Source organism: Primulina eburnea, chromosome 13 (assembly GCF_022965805.1).
Source record: "Primulina eburnea isolate SZY01 chromosome 13, ASM2296580v1, whole genome shotgun sequence".
Lineage (NCBI taxonomy): Eukaryota > Viridiplantae > Streptophyta > Magnoliopsida > Lamiales > Gesneriaceae > Primulina > Primulina eburnea.
In genome coordinates this window covers 23,764,784-23,784,820 of record NC_133113.1, presented here as the reverse complement: position 1 = coordinate 23,784,820, position 20,037 = coordinate 23,764,784, and the positions used below count along the sequence as shown (strand labels likewise).

Sequence of the window (20,037 nt, the reverse complement as noted above, 5' to 3'; positions counted from 1 at the left end):
TGTTCTGAGTGTAACACGCAGTGTTTACTACCTCTGCCCAAAATCTTTGAGAAATACCAGAATCAGCAAGCATTGTTCTAGCAGCTTCTTTAAGAGTCCGATTTCTTCTTTCATCTACATCATTTTGCTGAGGAGTTCTGGCTGCTGAGAGCTCATGCTTAATTCCAGCATTTCAGGAAATTTGAAAGAGTTAGATTGATGAATTCAGTTCCTCGATCAGATCTGATTCGATCAATTCCAACTGATTTTTCATTTAAAAGTCTTTTGAAAAGCTTTATTAGTTGCGAAGCAGTATGGTCTTTAGATTTGAGAAAAATAACCCAAGTAAATCTTGAAAAATCATCTACGACTACCAAGGTGTATTTCATTCCCCCTAAGCTCATGACTGGTATAGGACCAAAGAGATCCATGTGCAACAGTTCTAAGCATCGAGTTGAAGATTTATAGCCCTTGTTTTTAAAAGAGGATCGTATTTGTTTACCATACTGACATGCTGAGCAAAGTTTTTCTTTTGAAAAGTCTATTTTGGGCAAACCAGTTACAAGTTCATGTTTACTCAAATAGGCAATGGAATTGAAGTTTAAATGATTTAGTCTCTTATGACACAACCAGTTTTTAAATGATTTGGAAGCAATAAAACAAACTGGTGCATAAGTTTGATCATTCCAACTGACTTTATATGTGTTTCCACAACGTTTGCCAGTTAGTATGATTTCATCAGTTGATTTTTTGACTGAACATGAGTTTTTGTCAAATTGTACTAAGAATCCACTGTCGCATAACTGACTGATGCTAATCAAGTTATACTTCAGGTTTTCTACTAATAGAACATCTTTAAAAGTAAAGTTACCATGGATAAGCTTACCCTTACCCACAGTTCTACCTTTGGAATTGTCCCCGAAACTGATGTTTGGACCACTGTATTTGATCAGTTGAGATAACACACTTTCATCTCCTGTCATATGTCGCGAACATCCACTGTCCAAATACCATATTGAGTTCTTGTTTGTACCTGTTACCTACAATCACACACACAATATAACTTGGTACCCATATCTATTTGGGTCCTGAGCTGATTAGTCCCTTAGGAACCCACACTTGGATTAGTCTAACAGACTTTCCAGTAGCTGTATTCCAAATGGTTTTTCTCGGCTTTTGTGTGCTTGGTGTGTAGTGTACAGATAATACATTATGTGTTTTAGCTTTATTCAACTGATTGTTCAGTCTATATCTCTTCTGAACTGGCTTGCAGTTATAGTAATTGAAATAGCTATTCGAATAGTTCTTGTGAAACCTCTTTGATGACTGACTTTGTGAATCAGTTGAGAATTTTTGACTATAACCAATCCCATATCTTCTAGCCTTGCTCATATTCTTAGTAGGTTGCTCAATCAGTTTTCTGGGTTCAATTTGTTCTTGTACTACAGTTGCTTTGACAAAGTGAATGTATTTCCCTTTGTCTATTTTTAGCTTTGGTTGAGTATCATTTGGATACATTTCCTCTTTAGTGTTGAACCGTAAACCAGTTTTATCAGAAACTGATTTTTGTGAATTCTGCATCTCATTCAGTGCAGTAGATGACTTGTTCCAAGACTGAATGAGCTCTGTTTTGAGTTTTCAAGAATCAACTTCTGGATTAATGACTGATTTTTGTCTCTCTCTGCTTTTAGTTCAGCAATTTCCCTTTTTAGACTCAACCCATCAACTGATTCATCAGTTTTGGTTTTATTGTATGTGGGATCACTTTGCTTTGCTTTGATTTTTTTCAAATGATGATGCAAGCTTTTGATACTCATTTACCATGTCATGTACTGTTAGAAGGAGTTCTTCTCGTGTGAAATCAGTTGAGATGAAATCAAATACCTGTTGGCTAGATGATTCTTCTTCTGCATTATTAGCCATTAAGCACTTGACTTCCTCATCATCACTAGAGCTGCATGAGCTTTCTGGTTCTGACTCCTCACTGTCAGTTTCTGTCCATTTATATTTGTTTTCTTCAGCTAAGAGTACCTCATGTTTCTTTCTGAAGGACTTCAGAAACTCGTCGGAAATCCTGTAACATGGCACATGTTGGAAGATGGTCAGAGGATATATGCCCAGAGTGCCCAAATCAAAAGGAGCCAGAATTTGGCAAGGGTTTTACACCTCGGTCAGATAGAACGTATCAAGCAGAAACAAGTGGTGAAGGACCACAACCACGTTTTCCTCAGAGACATCAAAAGTTTAAGATTCCTCGACAAAAATAAGTGGACATGTGAACCTAATCACTTTTCCTTGGGGATAACAAAAGCTAAAGATTCCCCCGACAAAAGATAGTGGGCATGTGACTGACCCACTAAATAAACAAGAAACTTTGACCCAATTACACTTGTAAATACAGAGTAGATGAGAACCAGTAAAAATGCACCAGAACAAAGTTGGAACCTAAAGAAATGTATTTCACATAACTGAAGGTTTCTAAAAGACGCATCAAATCACTAAGAAAGCGGCTGAAAAATTTCGATGAGTTCCACAAACACCTGAAAGAAACAAGAAGAGATATATCTGCTGACATGATCCAGACGCATATATACTATACATGCCAAGAGATAAAAAGTGAAGAACATGTCGTATCTAGATTAATAATCTAGAAGAAGAAAATTCAAAAAAAGTGAGGGACCACTCAACCACTCCCTCGAACGCACTAAAAGGATAATGCCAACCACAGCTGGAAAGCATTAAAAGTTATGACCAATGTTTGAAGTCCAAAGAACAAATCCGTGAAGGGGCTTCTATAAATAAGAAGACAGGAGGAAGATGAAGAATCACTCAACCTCTTCGTTTTTCTTCAAAATATTTGTAATATTTTCTCTTTCAAGTTTATTTGTGCTGTATGTTCAGATACAATTAGTAGCTAAACAAGTTTCTCCTTTTCTACAGGAGTTTACTATGTAATAATAGTTCGTATGTTTGAACAAAAAAACCAAGGCTTTTCCCCCTCTCATGTACGAGTTTCAAATTGAACTGTTTTACTATATACCCTGAGGTAGGAAACAAAATAGAGTTTTGATTAGTGTTGCTGAAGGAATCTGCGTCAGAAACCATCGGTTGCGATTGTGTGGTTGGACTGTGAGAAGCAGTCTGTAAAACTCGGTGGATATAACCCGACGGCACTCTGGTCAAAAATGTAAAATGTTCAATTTATTATATGGAAGCATGATGAGCCTTTTATAAAAAATAAAATAAAAAAGTGATCATTTGAGAAGGGTATATAGGCTGAAAACCTTGCGTAGCTATATGTCTTGAGGCTATATGCCTTTAAGAACATGCTCGATAAGTATAACAATACCACGTACAATAATTACAGGAAAAGGGTATTATTGGTATTTTCAAAAATTGAGGTAGTTAAAACTAAGTTTTGAGGGGATGAGTAGTAAAAAAATAGTTGAAAGGAGAGTTGGGTATTTTTAAATAAGTTGCCCATATAACATTACATATCAATGTCAGATACTAGACAATTTCTCCTTGACACATATCATGTACACTGATGCCCCTCCGCATCGACAACGTGCCTCCTCCGGATGGCCACCGCATTCCGATCGTTGATTATCGACGCAAATTTAGTCTAGATTTCTAGTGAAATCTAGACGAGGAATATAGTTTGTGGACTCTATTCAAAGTTTGAAGAAAAACTAATCCAGTTGATTGTTCGTAGGGAATACAACAATAGTAATTTTCGCTTAAAAACTGAAATAGTTGGAACCAAGTGACTTAATCGCTAAAAGTATATTCAATAAACATCTTATTGTCGATTTAGAATCATATTACACCCAAGCGTGATTTAAATGTCGAATTACAAAAAAATAATTAAACTTCCAAATACACCGATTAACTATGCAACTAAAAATTAAAGCAAAAAAATCTATGAAACAATAAAATACATTAGACCTCTGGCAGTTTAATTAGGAATATAAAAACATGTTTTTACAGATTTGACATATTATTTTATAACAAAACTCATCATAAAGAACAACCAAAATTAGTCGAAATGTCCACCACAAAAGCTAGACAACATTAGCAATTGATAATACAATAACCAAGTTAAATTTCATATGCAATACTCAATTTCAATTTCAAAATTTTACTCCTACAGTACATGCACATTCACAAAACTCTGGGAGATTAGATATTATGCGCATTAATTGATATATCAAAGCGAATTAAGCCTGATGATATAAATTTTGGGGGAAGGCCTGCAAATAAAACCTGCAAAATTCTCATAGCCTTAATTCAGAATTTAAAGTGAATCGGTTTTAAAACCTCAAATCATCAAGAATTAAAACCTAAGATCCCTTGTCCTTGGTGTCTAGGAATTGTCGCTTCCATCAAATAAATGGGGTTGGAAGTGTGAGCAACTTAGAATCTTAACCTTTTATTGATGCTTATCTATTCTTTTAATTAATGCATCGACGCATACATTGCATGCTTGTAAAATATTCTTTATAATTCATTTGATTCATTTTTAAATAAAGATCAAAATGTAATTAAAAGAAATAACGAGAGACTACACAGAAAGTAAGAATTAAAATAATTAAAAAAAAACGCAAATAGAAATTGAACATATCATTTGATGTTTAAGAAACAAAGACTCTATTCGCTAAACTACATGTGACTTTACATTAAAATTTTAACATTTTATTAATATATATAATTATTAAAACAAACTGTCACACTAAAAATTATCTTAAAAACGAAGACTCGAGGGGGGAAGGGGGGGACCGCTAGGAATGAAATTTGAGAAATCGGAGGAGAGAATAAAGAACCGTGATTTTGTTTAGGGGAGAAAAATTAAAAATTACGGTACAACCCAGTCTTTAGATTCTTAATGTAGATTGAGGTGGAGGAAAACTCAAATAAAAATATTAAAAGCAGTTTTTATAGGATGCTCTTACTTTATTAAATAAAATAAGAAATATAGATTATGTAAAAAAACAAAATTTCAAAATTGATTCTCCAGTAAGAACAAACCAATGGGATTTCAAATAATATGATTTCCTCGGTTTCCACTCACAAAAGCAAGGGCTTGATTAAGTTTAAACTGGGAAATTTAAGTCAAGCTACTCCTTATTCGCACTCTTTCAATAATCATTTGCCGACCGGACAAATCTTCTTCATACCCAACAACCTGAACAAGCAATGCAAATCATATTAAAATACCCTAACTTTGATGTATCCCACGTTTAACCAAAATCCCATGTTCACCACTGAGGATTCGAAAAACGAACAAAATGAAATGCATTAACAGCAGCAAGAATTATACCTGAGAATCAGTTTGTGTTTCGCTGAAACCATCGTGACTGCCCTTCACTGCAGCATTTCCAGAAAGATTGTTTTCTCCTTCGTTCGACCTGAAACAAACAATTTGCTTTACCAGTGTAGCTGGTTGAAATGAATCTGGAGTGACAATGTCTGATCACAATGTCATGATGAGAAAATCTAAGGCACCACTCATTCACAAGATTATCCGTATAATGACAAAGATGAAAACATAGATGAGAATCTAAATTATCTAAAATCATTTAATTCTCTAGATTGGATTAATACCACATGGTTTCTAGGGCATAAAAGAACAATGAACATGCTGTATAACAAAACCGAGAAATAAAAAAGTATGATAAGATGGAAGTTCACCTGTTTACCCAATGCTGTGCTGGAATAGCATCGGAATGGTGAATAGAAGACCTTTGACCAAGCAACGTGGAATTGGAAGACAAAATCTGCTAGAATTTAAGGGGGTACCGTTAGAAAGAAACAATGTTTACTTACGAAGAGGTCTGAATAAAAAGAACTAACAGAGAAAACGGATACATTTTCATTGCAACCGTTTGTCTCCTGAAACTTCGGATCTTGAATCTGATAAAAAGAAGACCAGTAAAACATGAGGGAACATCTTAACAACCTTTTCACATAAAATAAGGAATTGACACTCTACCTTGCTCGTTTGCTCCAACAAATCTTCTATAGCTGCTGCAACATCAGGAACTACCAAAAAAGCTCCTTTTGCATAAATTGTTGTGCTGTTTTCTGCAAGATTCTTCATGTTGACAGACTTGTCATCTGTGGAGACACGAGATAGTGGGATCTTTACATTATCATTTCCCAAAACTTTTGCTCTCTTACTGTAATTATTTAAATGCTCGGTCCCATCCCTCCCCAGACATTTGTTCGATACAACTGTTTGTGTATTTCTCAAATCCTGTGACTTCATTGGTTGTGAAGCATCATCCTCATACAGCATCCTGACAGATTGCGAAGAATATTGGCTCACAGCGGACAGTGTTTCTCGGTCCAGAGAAGTTAGCTCTTTTGGATAAAATGCTTTCAGATCGACAACTTTGTTCTGTCTCATTAGCAACAAGGTTATAGTTAACCAAAAATGTGCATACTAAGAAACAATAGATTGCGATCATCATAGACCAAAAAAAATATATGATGAAAGCACCTGCAAGACACATTCATGTATCCACTCAGCAGAAACTACTTGAATTCCCCATCGGCAGGCTGCCTCATACTTATCACCATCAGCATATTTACATATCAGATGAGTGGCTTTCTTGGTCAGTTTTTCCACAAGCTTAACTCCAAGAACATAGCACAAATTTCTCAGCAGCTGTCTTTCTTTTGTATCATATCGTGAAACACAAAATCGATAACCTTCAAACCCAGGTAAAGGGATTCGGCATGGAAGTGGAGAATAGAGTAGATGACTACCAACTTCCAGCAAACGACCATTCTTCAAACAATAAGAGCTATGTAGGTCAATTTTTTTACACCCAAACATACAAAAGTGTTGAATATGCAAAGATTAGATGATAAGATCATAGCTGTTACAAAGAAAAAAAATCTTTGATTTGTTGGTAATTTAGCATTTCATAGTCTATGTTTAAATTCAAATTAGATTAGATTAGATAGTAATTTGATTGGGCAGACCTTCTATATATTATGATGTATCGTTCCATCATTTTTAACTGAATAAAATTGTCTTTTCCCCACCAGTCTTTCTTCCATTAAGGACATGGTATCAGAGAGGTAGCTACCGATGACAAAATACGGCATGACATCTCCTTCTTCCTCCGGCGATTCATCAACTGTCAATCTTCGAATCCAGCATGCCTGAACACTGGGCTTCTCGAATCATGATGTTATTCATATGCAGACGAGGGAAAGATGATTACCTCTCAGGTGCTGTGCCTCAACCTAAAGCCACATACTCAACATTCAAAACATGGAGATCCGAGAACAACATGGTTAATACATTCCATGAGCCAAAAAATTGCCGAAAATTCTCATGTACACGAAAGCAGACGACATCTGGGAAGCCATACGTGATACATATACCTCCAAGGATAACACTTCCGAAATCTTTGAAATTGAGTGCATGCTCCACGATTTACGACAGGGTGATGCTTTTGAGACAGCCTATTTTACCAGCCTATCTCGGTCATGGCAGCAACTTGATATGTTTGAAGTTCAAGACTGGAAATGTCCGGATGATGCCCTCCGCTACAAGTCAATTGTTGAAAAGAGACATACATTCAAATTCCTCTCCGGTCTAAATCAAAATCTTGACGAAAGTGCGCAATCGCATTCTGGGCAACAAGCCATTACTCAACCTTCGGACAGTATTCTTTGAGGTAAGCCATGAAGAAAGCCGTAGCAAATTCATGTTGGGCTCACCCACTTCCAAACCACCTATCGACAGTTCAGCCCTTGCTTCTCATCAGGCATTCTTCTCCAATGATTCTGCAAATGTCCACGCTTCCCAAAACTGGTTATGGTGTGAAAAATGTAAGAAGCCAAACTATTCATTAGAAACTTGTTGGAAATCCGTGGTAGGCCGGTAGATTGGAAGTCCTCACGGCTAAAACGTTCAGATTCGGCTGCCACTGAGAGCATTTCACCTGAACCAGCCCCATTTACTGCGACTCAATTGGAGGCTCTTCAAAGATTACTCTGCCAGGCCCAATCCTCACCAAATCCATCGAACATTGCCAATGGCAGCACTGCACAAAGAGGTGATTCATCCTTTGTCAAAACACATGTGCATCTGATCCCATTACTGGAAATTTATCCCTTTCTCGAGCACACATTATTTGTATAGCAAACGGTTCTTGTTCCAGAGTATTCGGTTCCGGTTCAGTGCAGCTCTCTAGGGATATTTGTTTACATTCAGTTTTGTTTATGCCTGGTTTGACTTGCAACCTACATTCAGTTAGAATGATGACCTGCAGTTCACAACTAAATTCTTTGTCGATTCTTGTATTTTTGAGGAACTGTCATCGGGGAGAATGATTGGCATTACTGATCTTCGTGCAAGACTGTACCTCTTCAAGAAGAAGGATCCTCCATGAAGTATGACCTCGAGATCATCCATTTTTATGTTTTCCAATTCTGTTAATAAGGATAATCATAACTACTATGGCATTATAGGTTAGGATACCCCAACTTTTTATACTTGGAAATTTTTTCTCCTTTTTATTCAGAAAAATTTCCAAGTTTATTTAATTTGATAATTTTCAATTGTCCATACATACAAGTGCCACATTTAAAACACAACCATACAAACCATCTTCACCTGTCCCTCTCATCCACATTGATATTTGAGGTACATCACATGTGGAAAATATAAACGGCAGTCGTTGGTTTTTGTTATTTGTGGATGACCGTACCCGTCTCTCTTGGGTGTTCTTAATGAAAGAGAAGACTGAAACTTCACAGATCTTTAAACATTTCAACACCATGATCCAAACCCAGTTCTCAACAAAAATAAAGATCCTACGAACCGATAGAGCCAAATATTTCTTCAATTCGGGTGATTATTTAATTACTCAAGGAATAGTTCGCCAAAGTTCTTGTGTTGAAACCCCACAACAGAACAGTGTTTCTGAACGAAAGAAGCGTCACTTGCTAGAGGATGCTCGCTCCTTGTTGTTTACAAATAATGTTACCCGCTATTTGGAGGTGATGCAATACTTAAACAACATATACCTCATTAACCGAATGCTTTCCTATGTCCTTGACTACAAAACCCTTATTTAGGCCCTTCTTGAGTTTTACCCAAACACCCATCTCATTCAAAATATCGCTCTCAAATTTTTTGGGTGCTCAGCCTTTGTTCACATCACTCCTAACATCGAGGTAAACTTGAACCACGAGCCATCAAATGTGTTTTCGTAGGCTACTCTCCCGACCAGAAAGGATAGAAGTGTTATTCCCCAGTCATCAACAAGTTTTACACCTTTATGGAAGTCACGTTCCTTGAATGAGAACCGCCTTTCCCTAGTTCCGCGATTCAGGGGGAGAATTTTAGTAATGAATTTGGGACCAATCACTATCTCATTTTTCGACTCCACAAACATCCCAATCCATACTGATCTATCATGTGATCTCCAACCTAATCATAATCCAACCCTCACCAATTAACCACTCCAGGTTAATTTTCACGTAATAGTTACTTCAACTTGGGAGCCAACATGCCCATGTGCAAGATCAGCCAGCCAATAGCTCTCATTCGAAGTCACATTCCATGGAAAATGATCGAGGTATTACTTCTTCTGACTCACCTAAAATCGAATACGATGATCATGTTGAAAGACCCATTGCATTAAGGAAAGAAGTCAGATCTTGTGTTCCACACCCTATATGTACTTTTATAACCTTTCATAATTTATTACCTGGATATCAAGCATCTGTGACTAACCTAGACCAGGTACAAGTTCCATCAAATGTAATACAAGCCCACCAAGATCCAAACTAGAAGGTTGTTGTCTTTGATGAAATAAAGGCACTGGAAAACAATAGCACCTAGCAGATCACTGACCTTCCATGTGGAAAAAGGACAGTCAGATGTAAGTGGATCTTCACTGTTAAACATAAGGCTGATGGGAGTGTTGAACGTTTTAAAGCACGGTAGGTGGCAAAATGGTACACACAAGCATATAACATTGACTATCAAGAGACATTTGCTTCTGTGGCTAAACTTAACGTCATCCGAGTTCTTTTATCAATTGCCGCAAATTTAGATTGGCCACTATATCAGCTTGATGTCAAAAATGTATTCTAGAACGGTGACCTTGAAGAAGAAGTCTACATAGACAACTCTTCAGGCTTTGAATCAGGAGCCATTGTCAACAAAGAGTGCAGGCTAAGGAAATCGCTCTATGGTCTAAAACAATTACCTCGGGCCTGGTTTCATCGAGTCACAAGTTTCCTAAGGGAGATGGATACAAAAGTGTCAATCAGATCATACAATGTTCATCAAACACTCTGAAGAAGGAAAAACCTCCATCATCGTTGTATATGTTACTCGTGTGAAGTTGCTGCTCTCAAGGGAATTTGAAATGAAAGACTTAGGGCATTTGAAATATTTTTGGGAATCGAGGTGGCAAATCTCAATCTCCCAAAGGAAATATGTGTTAGATCTCTTAAAAGAAACAGGTTGACATATCCATGGACCCCAACGTGAAGAATGGGATGAAAAATAACAGCCCGCTGGTTGATAAAAGGCAATACCAAAGGCTGGTGGGCAAGTTAATATATCTCTCAGACACGGCCAGACATTGGGTGTTTGTTGTAAGCGTTACAGTTTATGAATAATCCAATTGAGGAACATATGGATGTTGTGTATTGGGTATTGAGATACCTAAAAGGAGCCCTGGGAAATGACTACTCTTCAGAAAAACCCCGTGCAAGGACGTCAAAGTTTACAATAATGCAGTTCGGGCGGGTTCTCTAAATGGCAGGCACTCAACATCAGGTTACTGCTCGTTTGTGTTGCGAAATCTGGTAACCTAGAGAAGCAAAAAGCAGTCAATAGTAGCACGGAGCAGTGCAAAAGCAGAGTTCCGATCCTTATCTCATGGAAGATGCGATGGACTATGGCTCCAAAGACTACTCAAAAAATTACAACTGGAAAGACATCAATCAATGGAATTAAAGTGTGACAATCAATCTGCAATAAGCATTGCCAAAAATCCAATTCCTCATGATCGAACCAAACTTTGAGATTGATCGTCACTTCATCCGTGAGAAGATTGAGAATAGAATTGTGGGTCTTGAGTGCATCCCTACTCAGTTGCAAGTTGTAAACATCCTCACAAAAGCTCTCTTTACACCCATGTTCGAAGACATGATTTCCAAGCTGGGTAAGATTAACATATACGAACCAACTTGAGGGGAGTTTTGAATATGCAAACATTAGATGATAATATGACTCTTTGATTTGTTGGTAAATTTATATAGCATTTTATCATTTATGTTTAAATTTAAATTAAATTAGATGAAATATTATTTTGATTGGGTAGACCTTATATATATACTGATCTGTTGTTTCATTATTCTTAATTGAATAAAATTGTCTTTCCCCATGTCTTTCTTCCATTAACGACACAAACCACAAACATAAAACACTGCATTATTATCTGTTGGAACAAAATTTTCGTCAGTTTGGATGACGACAAAGTTTAGTAAATTCGCTCGTCTCTATTAATTAACAAAGATTAACTAACTGAGACCGCTGAGCAGCTGTGATAAATATTTGACAACAGGCAGCAGCAAAGTAGTTTAAGGAAGAACAAGCTGAATAATCATCCAATCTTGCCAGAATATAAGACAAAGTGACAGTGACGAAGTGCAGCAGCGACAAAGAACAAACAAACAAGAGATATTGCAAAGGTCAGACAATAAATAGATATTATTCCAAACAGAAGCAACCGAGACTCGACATAAAAGAGACACATGGCATACAATCAGATCTAACAGAAAAACTCTCTACCATAAGAAGATTTGAAGACCCTTGACCACTGGATATCTATTTAACTACATGACAAAATAGGAAAACAACTGCTTTATAACCTAAACTGAAAAGGGACAACAGGGCTCTATTTGCAGGTTTTTACCAGATTTGATTTGGAAATCAAAATAAAGTTTCACAATCTTTCCTAACCTAAGAAACTCGAGAATCTACAGCTGTTTAAGGGATCTCTCTTGCACATAAAGAACACATCTGATACGAGACTGGAAGAAATAGGCCACATATTCTCAGAGAAGCTCGCTATCATGCAAGTTTATTTCAGAAGAAAGAACAAGACCAATGGGCCTATGCTGGAAAGCCCATTAGAATAAAGAACAGAGCAGAGGACACGTGAGAGTGAGAGGATAAAATAAGAGCATGGAATTGGTTGAGAGTTGGTTATGTCATCATTGTCTTTTGAGCGTTAATAGCAGAGCTACGGGAAGGCAGTATTTTCCTTTGTACATGGATTTTTCTGGGAACAATTCAATAATTAAGCTTTTATTTCATCAGATAAGAACTTACATTTCCTTTATCTTGAGTTGCTTTGTCTTCTTGCTATATTTCTATCTTACTTTTTAGGCCATTAGAACCAGCTAGCTATAAACATTTCTACATGCTTAAAGGCCTTAGAAGTATTTGAACTCAAAGAACCAGCACAGACATCAGACACGCACGAAAATTGGCTATATGTGAAAGAGGTTGGTCGTCGGAGATGAAACCTCGACGGAAAATGGAAGGTGAAAGGTTAAGACCGTTTGAACGGATAGCAAGGAATGGAGAGAGCATTTTTGAAAAATTCTCTCAATATAATTTCAAATATTTTCTAACTTCCTATATCCATATATTATTTAATTTGTCTAACTTAAGTTAAGTGATAAGAATTCTAGTAATTAAATATTAATCTCTGTGGGATCGATAATTGGACTCATCATCCATTTACTATAACTCGACCTGGTCCGTTTGCTAAATTTATTCTCAACCGAAATCTTCGGTCCCCCACCATCAAGTATGGTGGTCTGCAGAGCATTGTAGGTGTAAAAGGAAATAATGGACCCCTCACTTGACAAAAAGAAAAAAGAACACATAACAATCATACTACCCGTGAACTTTAATATTTTATGTTCCATATACTTTCAGGTTTTGTTGTCTCACATTGTTATCTGAAGTCATATTCTAACAGGCCAATTAAGTTTTATAGTCCTTCATGTGACAAGAGCAGAGTTGAGTCAAAGCTGGCTCCAATATTTGCATGTGTTTCTGGATTAGACCCGATCAATAATGGAGTTGAGCTTGAAGTTCAAATCTGGTCTCAAGATCAGAATAAAATCACTTCAAATTCTAAAAGCTACGCAACGCCCTCCATACCCATTTTCTCTGATCTAGCCGGGACCAGGATTATCACATTTTTGAACTAATGAAACAAGATGCTAACTTTTCAGGTTGGCTGCCCGACAAACCTACTAAACTGAAGTTGGATTCATTAAAAGATATACCTCTATGCAAGAATGAATCCAATGACTGGATACATATGTACATCGGACATCAGTCAAACAGGGTACCACACCATGACGCTCAACAATGAAGTGCACATTCTTTTTATCTTGATCTGGTGCAACCTCTCCTCCACCTTCTCCAACCCACTGCATAATTTCGGGTCTCTGGAGAGAGTATAACAAGTCAAGAAATAAAAAGATCGTTATTATGTAATCAATGTCAAAGCGAAATAAATAAATTGAAAATATGTTAAATCATGGTAGTAGTAGCAGATGCCTCTTAACAAGCAAGATTAGAAACCAGACCCAGCATAGCATTTGGTTAAACTTATGTAGTTAAAGAGATGGTTATTGGCATTAACATATCACTCAGTCAATGAAAACAGCGATACTTAACTTATATGCAAAAACTCAAGGCTATGTGAAATATGTGCTGCATAGACACTTAAATCTCCCAAAAACATATATGAAGCAGCTTACCTGTTCTTCAGGAAAAGAACTTGAAAAACGAAACAGCTTTCCGTCAAATACAGCTGAAGACTTCCTATGTTTTACCATGTTGCTCACATCACTTTGCAACTTCAAATCAGCGTCTTCTTTAGCTTTAAAAGAACATAAGCTAACATTGATTAGAATCATTCTATAGTAAATGAGAATTCCATGCCAAGAAAACTCTGTTTTATCCTTTACCTAATAAAACTTCAGAGTGATAGGCTGAGTTTTCCCGGATGTTGTCATCTCCCACAGGCTGGGCACCAGCGAACTTACCACGTTTCATGCCACTAACGTTTGTTTCGGTCTTTTTATCGAAGAATACAGGATCTATAAACAGATAAATAAAAAATTGAAAATGTAATTAATATAGATTCAGAATCATGTCTATTAACCGATATATTTAAAGAACAGAATGTTAAGTGAGGTGCATTTTTAGGATTTAACATGACTTCTTCAGCACCTTTTGGAAGAAGTAAATCATAAGCAATGTGCCTATGAAGCACGGAAATTTCTTTCTTTTTGCGTGTGCAGTCTTCAAGCCATGCTGTTTTAACTACATGAATGATTCCATTAGCTGCTAGACTCCTTACGTCCTTCATCTCACTGCAAAATCACACACAATATCAAATGTATGTTTCAGTTGAACAGAAACTGTATTTGCACTAGTTAACCATTACACATGTATACGAATATCAACTGCAACTGCAAGCTCGTTAAATTTTACAATGCCATCATAATTAAAGGAAAATAAAATATCATAATAGTGGCCAAAGAATGTAAGGCTAGTAATAAATTCTTTTTTACCATTCATATCAAATACTTGATTGTTGGAATGACAAGCTAGTCAGCCACAATTAAATTATACATATGAGATGACAACCACATTTGAGTTGACAAAAACCAGTATCATACTAAAACTTAGAGCAGGAGTAGATCAACCATGTGAATCCATTAATGAATATCACAGGCATAGACGTAACTACAGAATAAAAATCTATTGACACTTGGAGAACGCGAATATTGTATACCATCAAATAAATTGAAGTGTCTGTGTAAGTTCACAAAAAGAATGTAAAAATGTGTTTCTCGAGGCAGTGACACATTTTAGTTGCAAAAACTAGAAGCTTTTTTATTTGGAACAAATATCATGAGATACACTTAGACGAGTATTTCATGCACAAGCACAACATCTTACCTCTCTGATGGATGTCCAACTACTAAATGCGTCAATTTTTCACTGAAGTACATGTAACGAGAACCACCACCTCGGCGCACCATGTCTACTAGCTTCCGTATTTCAGATGACTCAAAGCCTACAAGTAGAATTCTGCACTCAGACAAGTATAAATCATCATCCTCACTTTGAGAGTCATCAGCAACACAACAGTCAAATACAGAATCACTTTTTTGTTGATGAACAGGAGAATCATTCTCCTCTTTGGAAAATGGAAGAGCTTCGAAAAATGTAGAATGCGTGGCTGGCTGAGGAGTCTCAAGATCAGGTTCAGTATCCTGAGCAGACAAATTAGCGTCTGAATCTGAGGCAGTGGCCAGTAATGATGAGGTATACTGCGAATTTCTGATAACTTTTCCATGACTGTATTGTTCTGTTGTCTTTATTGTGCTTACAGAAGATGCAGAACTACTAAGGACAGGATAGGAATCCTCAATAAGGCATGCTGTTTGTCCAAACAGCAACAGAAAAATCCACGATAAGAAGCAAGGAGAAAAAATTGTCAGATATAACTGGGCTCCGATAAAATTAGATCTAAAACAATACACACAATGTGATACCTCTTCTAGCAACAGATTGATGAAACCATTTTCTGGTTACTATGTGAATGTGACCCCATCGCTTCGCAACCTTATATTTATCACCTTGAGGAGCTTAAAAAAAATTAAGGATGCCAGTTTGGGAACTAAGGTGCACTTAATGACAAGACCATGGAACATATTTAGGAAATATAGCTAAAGGATAAAGGTTATGCATTGATATAACCGAAACATTGCAATAAAATATACAGATGTATTTACCTATGTAAATAAGGGATCATTCAGACGAATAACGTATTTGCAAGAAATAAATGCATGTTTTATAACCCTTTCGTCATGTTGCTTGTGAATGTCAATCAAAGGGCTGAACCACGTAGTGTTTGGCTCTTCCATCACCATTCTAAATGAATCTAACATGATGTCATAGAGTCTAATATTTTTTCCCACCCGCTTTGTGATGCATGATTTTCGTTCCAATTATCAAGTCACTTTCAAGGAAACTTTGGTCGCAACTTTCAAAACATTTGAGGAGTCATTTTATGCATATTTTCTCCAATTTGTGATTGCTTTATCCCATTTTCATCATCACTAATCATTTGTTGAAGAAATTCAACTACTGAATGAGAGTGGCTGCTCATAAAGAATTTTTTTTTTATCAGAAACTAAGATTTATTATAATATTAATGAGTTGACCTTAAGCTCTCACTTGAATAAAAATTGAGCTCGGACTTGCAAATTAAACACATTCAAGCTGGCTCAACTAGATCTTGAATGGCTGAATTCACCCTATATCCATTATTGCAAAATCAAATTTTGATCAAAGTGGCTTGGCCTTGTAGGATCAAAGTTGAACACTTTGATAAACAAATATCATGTCAAGATGTCAACTTGATGGGAGCACCAAAGATCTAAGAGCTAAGACTGTGATGCCACCGGAACATCGAAGTAAAGTATCATCTCAGATAATTCGATTTTGGAGTGATTTCCTCTCTTAAGTAATTTGGTTAATTCATAATCCACCTATACTAATATTTTGATCATTTGAATTAACATAAAAATAGATAAATTCAAGTTTACTAAAAGATTGTACTGTGGATGGATGTAAGCCAAATGGCCAGACTCGTTTTTCTAGTATTTTCAGCTGATAAGTTGTTTTAATAATTAAATTAGTTTAGACTGGATTTGATTGAATGAAATCTAGTAGATTAGGAAAGATTATTTTCCCTGATCTGTAAAGATTTTATTTTATTTTCTTTGGATATTTAAATGTATGCTCAAGATGACATTACCATTAAGAAATAAAACTATAAAAGTGTTCTTCTTTTCTGCCCTATCCAACATTTTCTGAGTGGTATCAGAACCCGGGAATTGGTCACGAATTTTAAAACTGCCATGGTCACCGCTAGGTCTATCTCTTCCGACTCCAGCAACGGCATAGCCACTTCGATCGGCAGTTCTCAAGCCCCGCTATACATCGCACTTTCTGAAAGTTCCCTTCAAATAATCATCCACAAATTAAATGGAAAAAAATATCTTGAATAGGCTCAATCTGTGATGCTTGTGATCGAATTCGACGGAAAGGGTCAATTGGGGTACTCGAACGGCGAAGTGAAGCCACTGGAGTCAACAGATTCGAAATATAAGCAACGGCGATAGGAAAATTCAATGGTCGCTGTATGGTTAATTAATCCATGTAACCCACAATAGGTTAAACTTTTTATGTTTTTACCCACTGTTCGTGAAGTTTGGGTAGCATTTGAGAAACGTAATCCGATTTTGAAAACTACTCTCAGTTATACAATCTCAATATTCGCATCCCAGCTCCGGCATGTGCAACAAAGAGATCGAGATGTGACGTCTTATTATAATGAGTTGTTTACTATTGGCAAGAATTGGATTTGTTTGAAACTGATGAATGCGAAAGCAGTAAGGATTGTTCTCGTTACAAAAAAAATCTTGAGCAAGGTCGTGTTTTTTTTCTTGGCTGGATTAAACAAAGAACTAGATGACGTTCGAGGCAAACTCCTTGGCAGCAAACCTCTTCCAAGTCCGACGCGATATTACAGATGAGCCATAAAGAGACAACTTATTGATATTTTGCAGATAGCAATGAAGTAACGGGATGCGAAAATTATGATGAATTACATGGATTGAGCCAGGCCAAATATATGCATTGTTGGGCAATAAAAGTCCGTGATCAAAAATTTTAATTCATTTTATTGTTTAGGGATTTATTGTTGTAATATTAGTTATCGGGTTGTTGTGTGTAGATATATATATACATTGTACTTGTTATTTTATAGAAAAGAAGATCATTTCGATTAAAATTCATCCTTAGATTTTCGAGCTCCGACAATCATACTGGATTTTCATCCTGATTTCAGTCCTTGTGACCAATAATGAACTTATCAAGGTAAATCCTTGTGGAGTTCAAATTTGGATACCTTTGGTTCTTGCCTCAATTATAAGCAATTGATCAAGGTACGATTACAGAAACTTTTTGGTTCTTGGTTCATGTCTAAATTATCGACAATGGGTTAAGGTGGAATCATATACAGAGTTTCGTTCTTTGAATAAGAGACGGGTCGAAGTCCTTCTCAAATATCTTGTTCTTGTCGTTTTTTTTTTGTCTTGTTTTATATAATCGTTATTGTTAGTTAATTCGTGTCTTGTTTGATTTTTAAGTCCTAGGCAAATAATCTGTTAAATACTATCCTGAGTTTAGCTGTTTTGAGCTTATTAATTGATGTAACAAACTCCAACGGATCAACAGACGATTCGAATGCGAATGTCGTATCAAAGTCCGTGTGAGATTTTTTCTCAAGTACGGCTCGAGGAAGCTCGACCATGTTATGACATTGAGTCGATGAGCATAAATTGGAAATTGAGGGATCAGTGATGATTAGTAAAGGCAATAAATCTACTAGTGGGTATTGTGATGGAGGAAAGCAAAAAACCTTGGTGTGAGAAGTCTAAAAAGTCATGGCATGCCGTGGAAACATACTGGGAGATTCATGAGAGACCAACACACTTCAAGAAAAAACCGGATAACAATAATAAGATGGTAATGGTAATCATGCATTTCAAACAGGTTGTACTGTATCTGGAACACAATCATTGTCCTCTAGGGCACCCGGATTTTCATTATTTAAAACAATTGTTTCCTAAGTTATTTATCAATAGAAGTTCTATTGTTTTTCAATCTGATCCTTGTGAATTGGCTAAACATCATCACTGAGTTTTCCTTCTCAATTTTACAAGAAGTCCACACATGTTACATTGATTCATAGTGACGTCTAGGGTCCATCTACTAGCAACTTGTCTGGTAAACGTTGGTTTCTGACATCAATTTATTGATTGTGATGGGACAAAAGCGCCGGGGCCGGATGGATTCACTTTGGCATTCTTTCAAAAAAATTGGGATACATTGCGAGGGGATCTCTTAAAGGTATTCTCTGAATTTTATGAGGATGGGATTGTAAATGGAATTACAAACGAAACCTACATCTGCCTCATCCCAAAGAAAAATGATGCACGCAAGATAACCGAGTTTCGACCGATTAGCTTGGTGACAAGTTTGTATAAGATTTTGTCGAAGGTGTTGGTTAATAGATTGAAAAAGGCTTTGGGTAACACAATTGCGGAGAACCAATGTGCATTTATTAAGGGTAGACAGATATTGGATTGTTGCCTCATTGCGAATGAGATCGTGGAAGAGCATCGCAGCAAGAAAAAAAAAAGGATGGATACTGAAAATTGATTTGGAAAAGGCTTATGATAGGGTAGACTGGCAATTTTTAGACGAGGTGCTGAAAAATAAAGGATTCGGTGAGAGATGGAGGAGGTGGATTAGAGGATGTGTTTCTAACGTGTCTTTCTCAATATTTTTAAATGGAAAAACTTGAGGGAAAATAAGAGGAGAAAGAGGTCTAAGACAAGGCGATCCTTTATCACCATTCCTCTTCAATTTAGTAGTGGATGTGCTGGGGAGAATGGTGGATAAGGCATTGCATGCCAACGAGCTGAGGGGCTGGATATATGAAAAGAAAAGCTAAAAATCACACACCTACAATTTGCTGATGATGCTCTATTTTTCGTGAAATCTAAGTTAGATGTGATGAAACTGCTGGATATACTCAAACAGTTTGCCAATCATTCAGGGCTGAAAATCAATATGGGGAAGAGTGTTGTGTTGGGATTGAATTATCCAGAAGAAGAGGTGGATGCAATGGCAATCGCTTTCGGGGGCAAAAAAGAATCGTGGCCCATCAAATACTTGGGGTTACCATTGGGAGGGAATCCCACTAAGACTGAATTTTGGGAACCAGTCATTTCGAAGATGGCTAAGAAATTAGCTAGTTGGAAAAAATCGTTCCTATCTAGAGGTGGCCGCTTAATTTTGATAAGAGCTGTACTATGTGCGATGCCCTCCTATTTCATGTC

General features: G+C 36.7%; 1 protein-coding gene across 4 annotated transcripts in view; it reads right to left on the bottom strand.

The window, feature by feature from the left end:
- Window positions 1–4,897: 4,897 nt before the first annotated feature.
- Window positions 4,898–20,037, bottom strand: part of LOC140809002 (uncharacterized) — a 30,572-nt gene continuing 15,432 nt past the window's right edge. The window contains exons 7-18 of one of the 4 annotated variants that reach the window (XM_073166436.1): window positions 15,616–15,709; window positions 15,017–15,500; window positions 14,282–14,424; window positions 14,017–14,148; window positions 13,807–13,922; window positions 13,327–13,491; window positions 6,482–6,772; window positions 5,972–6,379; window positions 5,848–5,892; window positions 5,671–5,759; window positions 5,300–5,387; window positions 4,898–5,164 (exon numbers count right to left, since the gene is read on the bottom strand). In XM_073166436.1, the coding sequence (XP_073022537.1) occupies window positions 5,087–5,164; window positions 5,300–5,387; window positions 5,671–5,759; window positions 5,848–5,892; window positions 5,972–6,379; window positions 6,482–6,772; window positions 13,327–13,491; window positions 13,807–13,922; window positions 14,017–14,148; window positions 14,282–14,424; window positions 15,017–15,500; window positions 15,616–15,709 (2,133 nt within the window). In that variant the 3' untranslated portion in view covers window positions 4,898–5,086. Of the gene's footprint in view, window positions 5,165–5,189; window positions 5,244–5,299; window positions 5,388–5,670; window positions 5,760–5,847; window positions 5,893–5,971; window positions 6,380–6,481; window positions 6,773–13,326; window positions 13,492–13,806; window positions 13,929–14,016; window positions 14,149–14,281; window positions 14,425–15,016; window positions 15,501–15,615; window positions 15,710–20,037 lie in introns of those variants that run through there. The other 3 variants (XM_073166434.1, XM_073166435.1, XM_073166437.1) reach the window with 3 other exon arrangements.